General features: G+C 48.2%; 1 protein-coding gene across 1 annotated transcript in view; it reads left to right on the plus strand.

Moving 5' to 3' along the window:
* Window positions 1-5,568: 5,568 nt before the first annotated feature.
* LOC114606643 (maestro heat-like repeat family member 5) overlaps window positions 5,569-18,354 on the plus strand; it is a 30,611-nt gene continuing 17,825 nt past the window's right edge. The window contains exons 1-13 of the mRNA XM_077935949.1: window positions 5,569-5,938; window positions 7,154-7,293; window positions 7,971-8,081; window positions 9,603-9,719; window positions 10,611-10,694; window positions 11,083-11,104; window positions 12,869-13,053; window positions 13,555-13,674; window positions 14,365-14,444; window positions 14,593-14,728; window positions 16,023-16,118; window positions 16,982-17,086; window positions 18,035-18,167. Coding sequence (XP_077792075.1) covers window positions 5,569-5,938; window positions 7,154-7,293; window positions 7,971-8,081; window positions 9,603-9,719; window positions 10,611-10,694; window positions 11,083-11,104; window positions 12,869-13,053; window positions 13,555-13,674; window positions 14,365-14,444; window positions 14,593-14,728; window positions 16,023-16,118; window positions 16,982-17,086; window positions 18,035-18,167 — 1,699 coding nt within the window. The remainder of the gene's footprint in view (window positions 5,939-7,153; window positions 7,294-7,970; window positions 8,082-9,602; window positions 9,720-10,610; window positions 10,695-11,082; window positions 11,105-12,868; window positions 13,054-13,554; window positions 13,675-14,364; window positions 14,445-14,592; window positions 14,729-16,022; window positions 16,119-16,981; window positions 17,087-18,034; window positions 18,168-18,354) is intronic.

Here is an 18,354-nt window from a genome sequence, read left to right on the forward strand (position 1 = left end):
ACCACTGTTGGAATTCTGCCTGGGTCAGAGGAATGTGCCACAGCGTAGGCACCGGCAGATATTCCTGTCGACCTCCCCGCGTCTCCACTCTGCTGATAAGCAGGCGAGGTCCCGGCGATTCTTCTCAGATGTGTGAGAGGAACACACCGTTCTTCCTCTCTCCCCTTTGGTGTCCCCCAGGGAGGGGAAAGAAGCAGACAGAAAACTATTTACATCCTTTATTTCTGCCTCTTATATCAGTACAGAGAATCATGTCTGCACTCAACAACAGTAAGAAGAAACTCCACCCATGTACTTCCAGTACGGGTCATATGACACACACACTGAGCTAACATCCGGTGCTCAGTACAGAATGGACTGCCCCTTTGTTCCCATGGCAACAGTCACAAACATCCTGTCTGGCTTTCCAGCCACAAGCAGCTGACTGAGCTGCTGGAGTCTTTGCTTGCTGCAGCATTGGTGCTTTATGGTAACTAATGTTGGTAAATAATGTTATGGTAAATAATGTATATAAAGCAGACATTCTGGGGGAACTATGAGCTGAATAAAGAGCATGAAATCCACTCCGAGTATATTTCAGGCTCTTTGTTGGAAAAACCCTGGAGAGCTACTGCAGGTCAGTGTGGACAGTACTGTGCTGGATGGGCCACAGGTGGTATAATCTGACCCAAAGCAAATAAGTCATGACAAAAAGTGACTTTATGATAAACAGCTGTGGGCTGCATGAAGATATATGCCCATTTATCATTCCTGAACCATCCAACATTCAGTTTCCTTGGCCGGCTGTGTGTTCTGAGGTTCGTTCTTCCTTGTGGGTTTTTAAGCAGAGGTTGGGTGTGTCAGGTCAGGCGCTGTGACCAGAACTGGGGCCTTCCTAAATTTGTTCTGGAGAGGCAAGGCGCGGCCGCACAGGTGAGGCCGATTGGTAACTCACAGCACCTGGTGGCAAGAGCTGGAACAGGGATATAAGGTCAGCATTTTCCCTTTGGCTCTTTGCCACAGCAACACGCTCCCTGCCTTGCTGCATTTGGTTCCTCGACTCCTTGCTCCTCAGACCCCTACCTTCGTGACTCCATGCTTCCTGATCCTCAGACCCTTGGCTTCTTGACTTCTAGCTCTCTGACCCTCAGACTCTTGGCTTCCCAACTCCTGACTTCTGGACTCCTGTTCCTGCTCCCACCCCATCTTGCCCCCGGTCCCGATGTCCCCAGCCGGGACTTCAATCGCCCATGAACCATGACAAGGTGGCCATCTGTCATGGATGCTTTTGCTGAGCTCCCGGCATTGCCGGGGGTTGGACTAGATGACCCTCGGGGTCCCGTCCGACTCCACAATTCTCTGATTCTATGAGCGAAGGAGAAGAACTTTCCTCTGACGCTACCCCACAGATAAAAACTCCTATCTGTCCCTGCCAGCCCTCCCTACAGCCTTCTGTCGGCCAAGGCCTCATCTGAGCTCCCCTGAGCTCTTCTCCTTAGGAGGGAGGTTGGGCAGAGAAGGAGTAACTTACCCAGGTGACACACAAGGTGAGCATTTTGACCAAAGACGGATTTGAATCTCCCCCATCTAAACCCGTTCCTCTTTATCATGCTGCCGCACCCAGATGTCTCTTCCTTGCTCCTTCCCTCTCAGCTTCCAGCACCGCTTCATCTCCCGTGGGGCTGGAAGGGACCCAAAGGCCATCTACTCCAGCCCCACCAGCAATGCATTTCCTCCCTCCAACAAATCACCAGCTTTTCTGGTTACGTTCACCTGGGGTGGGGAGAAAATGACTTCTCGTGCTTCAAAGTTCACTAGGGAGAAGAGACACCTTCCAGTTGCCAGTCCTCTGAAACAGCAGGGATTGAGCTGACCTCTTCGACATCCGAGGTGCCAGAACAGAGCCCAGGTTCCATCTGTCATAAGGTCTATTACGGGCTGGCGCTGAAGTCACAGTGGCCTCTGCCAAAGCTGGGTTCTTTTTACAAGCCATGGAGGTTACCTACCCAGAAGCTCGAGCGGTTATAACTATTTTTTAAATTATATTTTATTGTTTCAATATTTTAAACATATACAGTCATACCTCGGGTTACAAGTCGTTCCAAGAAGTTGCTCTCTTCACCCCATCTCTTCCAGATGCTGAAAGGAAGGATCTTACTCTGCTCTCATGGCCAGAGGGGGCCAACCAAACAGAGACTAAAATCTAGTTGGAAAGATTTAGTTTAAATACATCAGCCGAAGACCTATGTAAGAAATTAGTTCAAAAAAGATGTGAGCATATTAGTACCAAACAGAAATCAACAGCAGATTATATATACATGAATCTTGGGAAAGAAGAAAGTATATGTGGATGACAGTAAGGAATAGCATATGCAGATAATGATTACATGGAAAACAAAACAGCACCTGTTTATGCAATTACTTGCATATACTGTTCCTTATACAGTAGACTACTCCCTTCCTCATGATTCATTTATATACAATACATGCTGTTGTTCTCCTTTGATATCTTCACGCTCACATCGTTCATGAACTAAAATCCATTCACTCATCTCAAGCGACGCTCCCCGGCCCCTCACCACAGCCCTGCAGAGGAGGGCGAGGGGCGAGGGAGGCTGGCAGGCCAAGGTCCCCCCGCCCTGGGAGTGGGGGCTTCCCCCGTAACCCCCGGGCCTGGCTCCGCACTCGGCGGGGCGTCTTTCCTGAGGCAACGGAGGCGGCTCTCTGCACATGCTCAGGAAACATGGCAGCCTTGGCCATCGTTTATCACCGGCTCGCTGTCAAATTACGATACGATATGATACCATAATCTTCATTGTCATTGTCCCATACAGAACAACGAAATTGAAAAAATCTACATAAGACATTCAGAAACCAACAAGCCTGTTATCCCAGCTATCCTGGCCTGGTTAGCCCCCTAGAAACTCTGAGACCCCATAATTAAATACAATATACTCCCACAGAAACTCCTTCCACTGCCTTGAAAACCCAAATGGCCTTTGGCTAGAAACTGTTTCTCAGGCGGCTAGTCCTAGTCTTTATAACCCTGAAAGAGATCATTCCCGCCCCCTGCTCTTCCTTCTCCTCTCGCCACCCCGCGACCTCCAGTCCCTCCTGAGGTAAAGACACAGCCCAATGAGCAGCCCCAACCGCCATCTTGAAACAACCGCCACTCCCAGCATCCACCTGACATGCCCCGCCCCGCACACCTGACTCTGACCTCCGATTGGCTGATGGGGCCTGGGCTTTGCCCAGATACGGCGCAAGCAAAGTGTTGTCGGAGGAGCCGGCCAATGGGGAGGACTCGGAAGGGGCGGGGGGAGAAAGCGAGGAGGTGGAGCCAGCTCTCCCATTGCCTTCTGGGAGTCGTAGTGCCTGCTCTCCATTCCTCCCCCTACAGAAGGGCCTGAATGGAGGCAGTGAGAGATATTCTTTTCTTGGGCTCCATGATCATGGCAGATGCTGACAGCAGTCACAAAATTACAAGACGCCTGCTTCTTGGGAGAAAAGCAATGACAAACCTAGGTAGCATCTGAAAAAGCAGACACATCACCTTGCCGACAAAGGTCCATACAGTGGTACCTCGGGTTACAAACGCTTCAGGTTACAGACTCTGCCAACCCAGAAATAGTACCTTGAGTTAAGAACTTTGCTTCAGGATGAGAACCGAAATCGTGCTCCAGCAGCGCGGCGGCAGCAGGAGGCCCCATTAGCTAAAGTGGTGCTTCAGGTTAAGAACAGTTTCAGGTTAAGAACGGACCTCCAGAACGAATTAAGTACTTAACCCGAGGTGCCACTGTATAGTTAAAGCTATGGTTTTTCCAGTAGTGATGTATGGAAGTGAGAGCTTGGACCATAAAGAAGGCTGATCGCCGAAGAATGGATGCTTTTGAATTCTGGTGCTGGAGGAGACTCTTGAAAGTCCCATGGACTGCAAGAAGATCCAAACTCTCCATTCTGAAGGAAATCAGCCCTGAGTGCTCACTGGAAGGACAGATCCTGAAGCTGAGGCTCCAAGACTTTGGCCACCTCATGAGAAGAGAAGACTCCCTGGAAAAGACCCTGATGTTGGGAAAGATGGAGGGCACAAGGAGAAGGGGACGACAGAGGACCAGATGGTTGGACAGTGTTCTCGAAGCTAGCAGCATGAGTTTGACCAAACTGCGGGAGGCAGTGGAAGACAGGAGTGCCTGGCGTGCTCTGGTCCAGGGGGTCACGAAGAGTAAGACATGACTAAACGACTAAACAACAACAACAACACACACTTGTAATTCAACCAGTGTTTAATTGCTTTTTAATTGTTGATTTTCCTGCCTGGCCCCAATATTTTTAGCTTGTCTTATTTTCATCCGTGAGCTGCCTTGAGTCCCCGTCAGGAAAATAAATATGTGACCATTCTAATAATAAATTCAAGCCAGGCATTTTTCATCCCTATATACAATGCTGGCAAGAGAGGAAGGCCACCCATAACTTAGAGTGCGGAGGTGAAACAAGCATATGATCCTCGGATGAAGCGTGTCATAGAAATTTGATGAATTTATTTTACTTTAATAAATATAATAATGATATTGCCTTGACCTGCTTGGCCAAAAAATCTCACGTGGCTTTTGGATTCAGCAAAACCCAGGGGGACCGCAGTGAAACTGCAAGGCCACACCTGCACACTCCTGGCCCCTTGTCCCAGGCCAGGTGAGCAAGAGGTCTCCTTTCCACTGACATCATTGCACTCCTGATGTTGCCATAAATAATGCTGTGACCTCATGTCTCCAGGGGCTTGGGGGCCCCTAGCAACGCTGGTGAGGAGCAGCCACATTAGCAGAGAGTTTTTATTTCCTTTTGCCCCCTGAAGATTACAGATCACAAAGAGGCAAAGGGGAATATCAGGTAAAATAACTCCTGCGCATTCAAACTGGCTGCCTCTGGTTGCTAACCTTCATTCTGACAGATTGTTCTTGAACTGCCCTGGATACTTTCCTTTTTTTGACAAAGGGTGGTGTATTTTATTCCCTAAAAGAATAAAATAAATTGTGGGGTTGGCCAAATAACAGCCCATCATGATAGTAAGATTCCATAACGTTTGGATTCAATTTGCTCCAGGAGTTGCCGTCGCTTAGCCCCAGAACGGGTTTTCAGCCCTAAAGAATCTCAGTCTTAGGACAGGAGAACTAATGAAGGCAAGGAGGCCTCTGAACATATGCAAAGTGCCTTTCCTTTCACCACTTGAGTTGCAGCAACCCAATCACCTTCTTCTTGCTGCTCCAGCCTGACACTCTGCAACTAGGGGAGACGCAAGACCCTCTTGGGGTGTCGATGGTGTGAACCCCTCCATCATAGGCTCAGGTTGCATAGATGTGTAAATCAACCATAGATCCTCAAGAGATCACCGTCTCCGCTGCCCCTCAATCCCAAAAGTAAACACAAACCCTGGGTGAATGCCTGGAACCCGTGGACTCTCGCACCACGGAGATGGGGTTGGCGTGCAGCAATAGGGAGGGATTGCTTGCTGCCCCTCAAGTGGTGAAAGGAAGGGGAGTCCAAAGGGGTTCCCAATGAGCAAACCAACCAGGGGGCCATTTCCTCTCTTGCAGGATGAGCTCCTTCCTGAAGAAGTTCCGGGGCCTGAAAAAGAAGCACCAGGAAAGTAATGAAAACATCCAGGAGAGCAACCAGGGGCAGCGGGACAAGCTGGAGGCCCCATCATCTAGTCTGCAACAAAGTGCCACCCACGACCCGGCTGGCCGGAGAACCTCCCAGCTCTTGCCCATGCTGGTGAAATCTTCCCAGTCACCTGCGGAGGCCAGGAGGAAATCTCAGGCCCCTCGGGTCGTCTTCCCAGAGCTAGTCCAGAGTCAGGCCAGCACTGTTCAGCCAGGCAGCGGCAGACAGGACTCCAGGCAGCAGCGGCACTTGTCCCTGGGGAAAAAGAAGAGCCCTGAGGATTCTGGGCCAGTGTTCCCAGGTGAGTAGGCAGAACCAGATCCCTTTCGGGTTCCCCTTGGCAAGGCCTGTGTCATCCGAGGCCGGGGTCTCTCTTGGTTTCCTTGATCTCTGGGCGCAAGTCCCACCCACCCCACCCCTCCTTTTTAAGAGGCGTGTAACATGGAGCAGGGACTTCCAGGTGGCTGCCCCCGTTCTGTTCTGCATTGCTGGGGGTTGGACTAGGTGACCCCGCAGGTCCCTTCAAACGCTACAGTTCTATGATCCCTTCTCAGTTATGGCATGCATCTGCTATCTGCACTTTCCAGAAACCATTTCCCCCAGTTTGGTGAAAGGGGACAAATTCAACACAGCGCTAAGCAGATTGCCACATTTGCTCAGACATTTCTGCTTTCCTGGTGGGACAACCTACCCGCTCCTTCCCCCCTGCATGCTTTGTTCTGGGGGTTCGCCTGCCTACCCCTGAGCCAATTTGGGGGTGCTTGGGGGGCATATGGGGAGAAGAGAGGGTGGGGGGAGCCCAATTGTGCTAGCAGAAGTCCAGGGTGCATGGAACGTACACACATGTGGGAAGTGTCTTGTAATTCTGGATATGCAGGAGTTTACAGTGAAGAGCAACGACAAAGTAGTACTAGGAGCCATGGGGAGCTCTTTCATTAGGAGGTCCCTGATGAAGGCTGGAAATGACCCTCAGCCACCCCAGAAAGACCCCTCCCCTGAAAGTTTACCCCAGTATGATAGACACCAGGTGGTGCCATTTGAAGCATGCAGAGATGACATGGTGCGGCCACCCTTTGGGGCTGCCATTGCCGGTCCGAGGAACTGAGCCGATGCGGCAGTTCTGTGGCCCCTTCCCCATGACCTGCTTCCTGAACCTTCGTCCGGATCCGTTTGCCAAAGATTGTGGGGATGTTGAATGAGGTCAGCGAGTGAGCGCTCATCCCAATTCATTCGCAGGGAGATGAGACAATGTCGCATCAAGAAAATGCTAGCTCCCACTTTCCATTCTAGTTTCCCTGTCACTTTTCCCACCACGAAAAATGTCCGATTTGGAGTCTGTTGGGGAGCGGGAAGTAGGTTCATTGTGCAAATCGCTTCAACCGAGCAACTTGACTCTGCCGACGTGCCATTGAATCCCATCTGGAAGGAGCAACTGGAAGCCCCCTGACAAAGAACTGACCTTTCCTCTCGTCTGCCTCACTTACTCACCTCTCTCTTTCTCTTTCTCTTTCTCAAGAACTCTCAGATGAGAAATTTGGATACTTGTGGGCTGGTAAGAAGCTCCTGAGTGGAAGATCGCTCAGAGAAACTTTGGAGATGATGGATGAGCGGGAAATTTTGGACACCATTCTCAAACACCTCCAGCCAGCTCCCCAGGTGTGTGTGATGCAGGGTAAAGGTAAAGGTAAAGGTACCCCTGCCTGTACGGGCCAGTCGTGTCCGACTCTAGGGTTGTGCGCCCATCTCACTTAAGAGGCCGGGGGCCAGCGCTGTCCGCAGACACTTCCGGGTCACGTGGCCAGCGTGACGAAGCTGCTCTGGCGAGCCGGCACCAGCGCAGCACACGGAAACGCCGTTTACCTTCCCGCTAGAAAGCGGTCCCTATTTATCTACTTGCACTTAAGAGTGCTTTCGAACTGCTAAGTGGGCAGGAGCTGGGACCGAACGACAGGAGCTCACCCCGCCACGGGGATTCAAACCACCGACCATGCGATGGTTTACCCACAGCGCCACCCACGTCCCTTATGATGCAGGGTAGAGTTGATTTAAATCAAATCAATTTAAAATCATGACTCAAATCACTAGCCAGTAAGATTTTGGGAATAATAAATGTTCAGAGTTGTTTTTTGCCGTTATATCAAAAACTACTGATTTGGTTATACTGTTAGAAATGCATAGACAGATAATTATGATATTTCTAGTCTAGTCTATTTCTAGGCATGCATATTTTTTAAAGAGAAGACAAGTGGCAAATAAATGGCGACTGTTCTCTAGACAAAAAAAATGACACTTTTCTTAATTTTATTCCTTTTTCTTTCCGACTTTAAAAGCAGACCTCCAGTGTCCACAGAAAATCGACTATCTTGTCCCAGGATTCAGCTGCCTCAAACCTGAGAGCAGCAGTCCCTGGCCAGCAGAAGACCTCTAAGTCAGGACATGAGAAGGTAAGTTCTGAGTATTGTAGATGACACCAGGTGGGGTGGGGTGGGCAGCATACAATCTGAGGAAAGAAGAACAGAGAAGTTTTACTTTCTTTCTTAGCACAGGCCTTGTACATAGCAGGGAGACACTGAACAAAACATTCAGAGGCAAAGCTCCCTCAGAACTACCAAGCCAATCAGAGTGCAGGCTTCCTCAGTAAGCGTCAGCAAGCAAAACCTCCCTCTTTCCCTCCTTTGGTTATTTGGCTTGAACACGAACACAACTCACCTAGAATGACCTCCTGTTGGAAGGGTGAACTTCCAGCAAAACATTTTCTTCATGGAGCGTGGGAGGTCATCCCCCCACTCCTGCTTCGCACACTCAGGCCCTGAGAGGGCCGTAAACATCTGGTCTCCAGCTGTTTTTGAACTACAGTTCCCATCGTCCCTGACCACTGGTCCTGCTAGCTAGGGGTGATGGGAGTTGTAGTCCAAAAACAGCTGGAGACCCAAGTTTGGGAAACCCTGATCTAACGCTAATATTTGAAGGAGCTTTGAACAAGGGTTCTGTGGGGGAAGCAAGACCATTCATGGGGCATGAGGGTGCTTCTAATGTCTGGTGCAGACGGAACTCTGGTTTCTTCTGAGCTCGAGGGTCCACAGCAGTTGGCTCCCCCTTTCCCCCTTTGGGAAAAGAGAGGGGGCAGAGCGTTTGGCAGCCTCCCTCATTGAGCAAGCTGACCAACTCTGCCTCTTCTGGCTGTCCCCGCAGGGAATACAAGGAGATCGTCTGAACGCAACCTGCTGCTCAGGTTTTCTCTCTGTCTTGGCAACCAACAACTGTGGGTGCCAGAAAAGAGACCACCCTCTCCCAATTTCAGTCATGCAGGGTGGGTGGGGAGACCCATAAGAGGCTGCGGGTGCAGGTACTAGTTTTCTTAAAAAGCGGGAAGAACCTAGGGTCAGTTTATCTAGGACAAAAGTGTGTCGTAAGAACGAAAGAGGAGCCTGCTGGGTAAGACCAGCAGCCTGCACAGTCCAGGATCCTTATCTCACAGTGGCCAACCAGATGCCCATGGGAAATTTGAAAGCAGAATTTGAACACAGAGGCCTTCGCCCTCCTGTGGTTTCCAGCAACTGGTATTCAGAAGCATTCCTGCCTCCAGCTGTGGAGGCAGAGCAATTAGGACATGCTGAACTTTTCAGCTTTCAAATTCCTCAAATGAGGGGTACTAAAGAGTTGTAGCATGACTTGGGATTTCAGAAGATACTGTGGTTAAATTAATATAATTTAGCTTTGTGTGGTAAGTAAACTGTGTGTCAAATTGCATACAAATCATTAAAACAATTGTCTAGTACTTGCAATCTATTATTATTATTATTATTATTATTATTATTATTATTATTATTATTATTATTATTTTATTAAGCATTACCTGACATTTTCAGAAGGTAAAATTGAAATTCTTTGGTTTTCGAAAAGCAGTTTATGTAACTGGTGGGGTCTCCTCACTGTGACTCACCCAAACCTTCTCCACCCCTTAGACTGTCCTCTATAGATACTACGGACTCAAACTACGGGATTCCAGGAACAAAGATACAGTCCACCAATACTTGCACTTACTTCTAAAGTTGCCTCTTGAAGAGGGAACAGTCAGAGAGGTGAGTGAATTCCTGTGTTCCCATAAAGTCCTAAACAGTGCTACACGGTTTGGACAAATGTACACGTTTTTGCCAGCAGATCCCACTAATACAGCACATTTATTCAAACATTGGTTGGATGACTGCATCACAAAATTACCTGTGCAAATTTTGAAAGATGGCAATGTTTTGTTTCAAACATTGTTTCTGAAAGTGCAGATTGACGTGTGTTATGAGAATTATAAGGTCTAAGATATAAAATAAATGTACCAAGCAAACACATACATAAATATATAAACCGCATGTCTGAAACAGTACAGGGAAAAGTCCTGAAACCATTTTGTCTCTCCCAAACTGACCTCAAATGTTTCTCTGCAAGGAGGGAGGAAATGAGAAAAACCTCCCCATTGTCTCTTTGCTCACAAATCCTGCCATAAGGGCACTTTTAAGATATGAATATGGCGAGCCTGTGACCTGGACTCAGGAATTAAGTAGTTTTCATCACGAAAGAATAGCCAGGCTGTCCAGGTAAACCCATTAGCAGCCAGGTAACCCCACCAACAGGTTTTGTGTCAGACAGGATTCTGTTGTAGATCGCCCCTTCTCTGATGTATGTATGATGTATTGGGGGAGGCAGGTCTTGGGCTCCAGGGTGGGCAAATTTAAAATGTCTATATAAGGGCTTGCGTGTCATTGTTTGGGGTCCCTCTGCTTCCTGCGTGTGGTTGTGAGCACCCTGTTGCAACAGTTAATAAAGATCAGGCTTACTAGCTGCTTTTCTTTTCAGTATTCTCTGGTTGGTTATTTTCTCCTACCAATAGAGAACCTACAAAAGGACTCTATGGGCTCTTGGGTACCCCATAAGGGAAAAGGAGCATTTTTTCTTCATAACACGTGCATCGTTCTCCATAGGGAATTTCTGAAGCTGTCGGTGTGGCTTCATACTGCCATTTATCTCAGATGCTGATGGCGCTGCGTGATTTCGGCCATTCTGAGGTAAGGGTGTCAAATGAGGAAGGAGCATTGCAAGAGTGTGGCTCAGCCACCCCCAACCTGGTGCCCCTTCCCCATCTGTGTGTTTTGAACTGGAACTCCCATCAGCCCCAGACAGCATGGCCAATGGTTAGACACGATAGGAGTTGTAGCACAACAATATCTGAAGGGCACCAGGTTGAGAAGATCCTGGCAGATTGGGTCCTTAGCTGCTATTATATATATATATATTATATTTTTATTGGTTTTCAAATTCAAAAAACAAATTCATACACTCCATACATCTTAATTAAATCTTACTTCTCTTTTTGACTTCCCTCAATTTGTCTGCAATTCCTTCCCTTTATTACTTTTAACACATTTCTGCCATTTTAACCATTTCCCCTCACAGAGCTTCCTTAAAACTTACAAACGTAATTTGATTATCACTCAGTTTTTGCATATATTGGATAAACTTTTCCCAATCTTCTTTAAATCTTTGGTCTTGTCGATTCCGGATCCTTCCAGTCATTCTATCCAGTTCTGCATAGTCCATCATTTTAGTTCTCCATTCTTCTATCGTAGGTAGCTCCTCCTGTTTCCATTTCTGGGCCACCAGTATTCTTGCTGCTGTCACTGCATATAAAAATAACTTCTTTTCTTTCTTATTTATCTCCATTCTACTTCTCTGTTTATTATCATTGCAAATTGTGCTTGTAACGCTTTAATATTCATTTTAGTTTTTTTATCTTCAGGACTGGTAACCAATCTCTTCTCATTCTCCATTATTTGTTTTAAAATTTCCTTTTTCCCTTTTTCTCTCAATTTATTGGGTCCTTAGCTGCTATTTAGATCCACATCAAAGCATACGAAACAGCCTCTGGGTTCCTATTATCTAGAACAGGCATCCCCAAACTCGGCCCTCCAGATGTTTTGTGACTACAATTCCCATCATCCCTGACCACCAGTCCTGTTAGCTAGGGATGATGGGAGCTGTAGTCCCAAAACATCTGGTGGGCCGAGTTTGGGGATGCCTGATCTAGAAAAACAGAGCTGCTTTGGAAGAGAATGAATCCTCCTCCATTTCAAAATATGCTCTTTTTCAAGGGATGTGATCCTTACCACTCCAATAAAGGAATTAGATCTGCTAATGCTCTCAGTATGTAAGGCCAGAAACTTCCTCTGGGTGTATGTCTCAGCCATCCTTCTGAAGTGGGCTCCAGCAGTCCTGTCTCTGTGGCTCCAGATCCTAGATCTGATCTGATCCTTTTGCTCAGTCAGCCAGCCAAACGGATTCTTTAGAAACCATTGGTCATCCCCAAAGTACAAGCAATACAAAAGTGCACTGACTCATGTTTTTAGCTTGGTTGTCGGATGGTTGGCTGGCATTTCTTCAATAGTGGAAGCTAATTTGGGTGGGTGGGGGGGGTTGTCTCCTGGTTACCATGGAAGATAGAATCACGGAGTTGTAGAGTTGGAAGGGACCCCAAGGGTCATCTAGTCCAACCTCCTGCAATGCAGGGATCTCAGCTCAAGCATCCCTGACAGATGGTCCTCCAGCCTTTGATGAAGGAGAGTCCACAACCTCCTGAGGGAGAGTGTTCTGCTGTCAGAAAGTTTTGAATGGAGAACCTCTTAGAGTTTGGAAGAGGGGACACCTCTCCGACTGAGGGGAGGGAGCAAAACCCAAGAGAGAAGGCAGTCGGCAGGTTGGGAGAGGCAGAGAGAAAGAGGGGAGAGGTTTCAGCTGCAATCAGATTTTGAAAATGGGGTGCTCTCGGGCAAGCGTTCATGTGCCTTATGGGAGTGCCTGCTGGCCACATTCCACTATGTTTTAGAGTAGACCCATTGAATTTAATGAACATGACTAAGTTGGGCCCATTCATTTCAACCGGTCTACTTGAAGCAAAGCACAGTTGAGTATCACTCTCTGTGTTCACCTCCATATATTTGTAAATGAGGCGAATTGTTACAAAGGCATAGTAGCTGCGTGCAGATCTAACAGTTCCATAACCTGAGGGGGCCTTGGGGTCGTGTGCCCCCGACTCTCCACTTCTCCTCCAACCCAGCTGGAAGGAGATCAGAACCTTTTCCTTCCATTTTCAGTTAACGTCCATCAAGTGTTACTTCAAACGCCCCAAAGGATGGTTAATATTCACTGTGATTTGTTCAAAGGAGCCAAGAAAAATGAAACCCAGGCGTGTGTTGCCCCAAACTCACTTTCCCCACCCTTTCCCTCCAGAATACAGGGGAGAGGAATGCCAGTATCACCATCATGCTTTGCTACGGGCAGATGGCTCTTGGGGCGCGGCCTGAGGACCTCCTGCGCTTCATCGAGCTCATTGTGGCAGAGCTCCTCTTCCAATTCCAGAACACCAGGAAGGTATGGCTCTCATTTTCCCACGGACTTCTGTTGCTTGTTCTCTCGGCACTGAGCAGACCTCCTGAACTCCGTCAAGGTCCTTGCACCACATGCCTTCAGACTGTGCCCTAGGGCAGGGTCTCTGGCTTCATCCACTGAAGGGTTGTAGACTGACTCCACACTTAGGACCAAATGGGGTATTACAGTGGTACCTTGGTTCTCAAACTTTATCTGTTATGGAAGTCCGTTCTAAAACCAAAGTGCTCCAAAAGCAAGGAGCGTTTTCCCATAGAAAGTAATGCAAAATGGATTAATCCGCTCCAGACTTTTAAAAACAACCCCTAAAACAGGAATTTAACATGAATTTTACTCTCTAACAAGACCATTTCTGGGTTAGGCTTAGGGTTAATTTTGGGCTTGGGTTCGTGTTAGGGTAAGAATTAGGGTTAGGGTCAGTGAGACTCTATGTTGCCTTGTGATTTTGATTCAATCTCAATTTTATAAAATCCCTTCTCCTTTTAGGACGAGGCTCTGAAAAAGGGCTTTATGAAGGCAGTCATTCTAACAACCAAGGCGCTTGTGCAAACGAATGTGGGCCATGTCATCTTCCCGCACAAAGCAGAGCTCACCATCTGCATCATTGTGAGTAAAGAAAAAAGAAAAAAGGAGGGGAATCTCCTGGGGTTTTTTTTTTCTCCAGAGCGTTGGTTTTTTTATAGCTGTGTAGGTCTAGTTCTGGTAAAATATCAGGGTTGCAGGTTCTGAGCATCTGGCCCCAAACAATTTCTGGGTGGTCACGTTCTGCTCCAGCTCAAGTTTCCAAACCCTCTTGCAAGGCAGCCCTACATTGTGGCACCCTCAGCAGGATGTCACCAGCGCCTAAGGAAAAGAGGCTAGGTTCTCCCAGGAGGAGAGGGCTGTCCATGGCTCCTAGCCATGATTGCTGTGTTCTACCTCCACAGCGGAAGGAAGCAATGTTTCTGAACATCAGTTGCTGGAAGCCACAGGCGGGGAGAGGGCTCTTGGGCTCATGGTCTGCTCCCTGGTTTCTCACTGCTGTGAGAACGGGATGCTGGACTAGAAGGGTCATTGGCCTGGTCCAGAAGGCTGATCTTATGCTCTTAGGAGGTAGAGCTCTGTCCAGGTGAAAGATGGATCTGATTCCCAGATCCAGGAAGCCCACTCTTCTCCCCTAGGAGGAGCCACTTGCCAGTTGCAAAGGTGCTGTCCAGTGGGCTGGGCTGGAGAGAGAGCACAAGTCAGGGCTTGGAGTGGTGGCGGCAGTGATGGTGCCTCCAGGTCTCTGACGTGCTGTGTGCTTCCCCACACCAGGAAGTCATTGAAGAGGAGCCGTTGGGATCTTTCTCTATTTCTGTCCTGCACCACGCCATCGTCACCATCAGCTGCATGACGTAAGTACAGGGAGGTACTTCTCACTGCCCCACCTATTCCTGGTCCTTCCCTTGCCATACACTTGGCCAGACACACTGCATATTTCCTCACCAGGTTTATGGACTGCTGGGTGCTGAGCATTTCCTCTCCTTTCTCTTTCCTCTTCAGTGCCGTGAGACCACCTATGGACTCCATGCTTCGGTCTGAGCTAGTTAAGAAAAGCATCAAGAAGGTGTTTTCGTTGCCCTCCTTGAAACTTACAAAACTCAAAGCCGGGAGTCCCAGGCAATCATCACAGAGCCAGGTGACTGGACCTTCTGCTTCTAGGGATATGAATGGAGGAAAATGGAGTTGCCAGGTTAAAGGATTTGAGGGCAGAGAGTCTGGGCCGTGTAAGCTACAGATAATGCTACCACAGACACTTGGCCCATCACAATGATGTAACAACCAGGGACTTTGGGTGTGGTTTTTATTTTATTTTAATCATGTTTCAATATTAATTGCATTTAACCTTTGGCTAGAATGCATCCACGAATGATTCCTGCATTTTGTGACTCTCATGCCTTCCTCCTATGCAGCATTTAATTTTCTTTGCTCGTTTGTTTATATGCTGCCCATCTGACTGGGTTACTCCAGCCACTCTGGGCGGCTTCCAACATATTAAAACACAGCAAGACATCAAATATTTAAAGCTTCCCTATGCAGGGCTGCCTTCAGGTGTCTTCAGAAGGAAGTATAATTATGTATCGCTCTGACATCTGATAGGAGGGTGTTCTACAGGGTGGGCCCCACCACAGAGAAGACCCTCTGCCTGCTTCCCTGTAACCTCCGTTCTTGCAGTGAGGCAGCTGCCACAAGGCCTTCTCAATAAACAACAACAGCAACAGCCCCCTCTGAAGATTTGATTGCTATGGCAATGGAGGTTAAAGTACGATAGTTAGGGCCAAATGGTTTGGGACACCCCAAGGAAGTTGAACCCAGTGTGGAGTCCTGTATCTTTATATCCCATGACCTGTAACCTTTCTTGGTGTATGTCAAAGAACGTTTGATGTTTATGACGCTTTGAGCGCTGTGTTTGAACCCCTGCATAAGCTTTGTCACGAATTTGCTGAGCAGCTGGAGGGCAAGGCTGCCCTATTGCAATAGCCCTAATATACTGGGTCCCTAACTGGATTCTCTTGTTTCTGTGTGCCATTCAAAAGGTGTTTCCTCACCTGGGCAACGGACAGGTGGTATAGAAATAAAGTCTTACCACAACAGCCCCCCCCCCCCCGTTGCTCTTTCCCTCTTTTCTCATTCTGGCTTCGGGCTGCGAAAAGACTTTCCTTTCATTGAAAAGAAATAGAGTTGAAGAATGTGTGCTTCTCCAGATGTGCTGCCATTGGCCCCAGTCAGCATAGAACCATAGAATCGTGACAGGTGGCCCTCCAACCTCTGCTTCAAAACCTCCAAGGAGTTCACGTCTTGCTTGTGGGTTTCCCACTGGGCCATCTGGTTGGCTACTGTGGAACGGGGATGGTGGACTAGAAGGCTCCAGAGCCCATGGGATTTCCACAGGGGTCTTCAGCTTTTAACCGCTTTTGCTTCTCTGCTTTCAGGACTTTTATCAGCAGACGGTCAACGCCTGCCTCAACATGCTCACCAGCTTGCTGTCGGAGGCCCCCTCTCTGGAGGCGCTGCAGGATATATTAGTGGTAAGGGAGCCGCCAAGATGTCAGAGCAGGGGGAGGCAGCAGATCCTGTTGAAATGATTGCATGGGGGGCGTCTGTGCCCAACTCACAGGTTGTGGATGCTGATGGTGAACTGGGCCTCTGTTCTGCTAGGAATGTTTGTGCAAAGCACACATCCGTTTCCTTTCAAAGATATGTCCTCTGCTGATGGCATTAGGGGAAGGGCCGTGGCTCAGGGGCAGAGCTTCTGTTTTGCATGCTCAAGGTCCCAGGTTCAGTTCTCAGCATCTCCAGGTGGGGCTGGGAAAAGGCTCTCTGTCTGAAACCCCAAAGGGCCAACTGCCAGTCATTACCTGTGGCCAACACCAAGGTTGGTAGATCAATGGCTGGGCTTGGTCTAAGGATGCTTCCTGCATTCCATGGCTATGGCTGTGGTAAGGTGTATGTTATATTATTGTAATTATCACAAACACACAAATGACAGATCACAGGGCAGTTCACAACATGAAAAAACAAAATGAGAACACAAAATACACAATAAAACAAAAACAAACCAACAGCCAATTAATTTCTAATTCTATTAATGTTCAATGTGTTTCATTTAATGGCTTCTTTTTTCTATATCTCAAGTTGTACTTATTTTGCTTGTAAGCTGCCTCGAGTCCCTGTCAGGGAAAAAGGTGGGGTATAAAACAACAGCAGCAGCAGCAGCAACAACAACAACAAAGTAGAACAAATTGCAGCAAACTTTCCCCTTTACAAAACAACCCCTTTTTGCAATTTGTCCCGGCATGATTGATCCAGCCAGTAGCCAAAGCTTTGTGAATTTGCAAACCCGGATTAATGGTTGTCCTTCCATGTGATGATGATGATTTCTCTCCCGCAGCACACAAACGGCTGGATTGACTCCACCAAAATCTATGAGCGCGAAAGAGCTGTGAGGAGCACCAGCTTCCTAATGAAATATATTGCAGAGCATTTGGACTTTGATGTGAGTGACCAAGGCTTAACGCTGCAATTTCAGATGTATGTGTTTTTTTTATGTATTAAATTTCCATACTGCTCTTCATCTGAGGATCACAGGGTGGTTTACAATATAAATACACAGGAATACAATAACAGATCATTCCGATTAGATAACGCGAATGGGTCTTTTTTCATTTTCGTTTTTAACTTGCTTTAACTGCCAAGGGCAGCCCCCCCCGAATACATTGCAGTAATCTAGCCTTGAGGTTCCCAAAATATGGACTACAGTGGTCAGGCTATCCCCGTCTAGGAAGAGCCACAGTTTGCAAACCAGACAAAGCTGGTAAAAGGCACGCCTAGCCCTAGAGGATATTTGGGCCTCTAGCTGCCAAGATGTATCCATGGGTACCAGAAAGTAGACAGGTAAAAAGAGACTTGGTCTACCCAGGATTCAAGCATGTTGCTTTTATGAATTGTGCATTTCTGTATACCTTCTCCCGTAACATCTGCATTTTGTTGTGGTGCTTTGGAGAACTGCATTGCCAAATTTGTAGAAGCGAGGATTTTGAAGGAAAACCTGTGTCTTGGTTGGCGTATTGCTTTGGAAAGTTCAGGTGTGAACTAGATGGATTTTTCCCTGCTCCCCAAAGCGGTGTGGCATGTCCATCCCAGGGGAAGGTGCCAGCCAGTGCTATTTTCCTAGAAAAAGAGGTGCCAGGAATCACCATGAACTCACCTCCCACATTCTCTTATAATGGCAATAGCGCCCACCTGAGAGGTGCCAGAACTGAGTTCCAGTGAGTTCTGGCTGGGGGGAAAGCCCTGGGGCAAGCCTTCGGTGGGCCACCTAAGCCCAGGTCTCTTGCCTGCGCCCCTCTGCCACCTTTGCCGCCAGAAAGCATGCCAGACGGTTTTCTCTTGCTGGGCTCTGTGGGACGAGGGCTGACTATGCATCTCTCCCTCCACCTCCTAGATATCCCAGGATTTCCCCCTTCTGGGACAGCTGGTGGCGCTCTTGTCCCTTCACCTCGCAGACGTGGAGGAAATTGGCCTGCAGTCAGCGGAGGCCTTGCACCATCTCCATTGCATCATGGTAGCCAAAATGGGTGAGTGGGATTCTGGGAAAGGGGGTGTTTCTTGCAAGCCGCAGGGTGGGAGATCTGCAGCCCTCCAGAGGCTGCTCCAACTCCCATCATCCCTGAGTGTTGCCCAGGCTGGCTGCTGCTGGGGGTGATGGGAGCTCAGGAGGGCCAGGATTCGTGCCAGCACTGGCCTAACGCAAACACCCCTTTG

The sequence above is a fragment of the Podarcis muralis genome, chromosome 11, assembly GCF_964188315.1.
Source record: "Podarcis muralis chromosome 11, rPodMur119.hap1.1, whole genome shotgun sequence".
Classification (NCBI taxonomy): Eukaryota; Metazoa; Chordata; class Lepidosauria; order Squamata; family Lacertidae; genus Podarcis; species Podarcis muralis.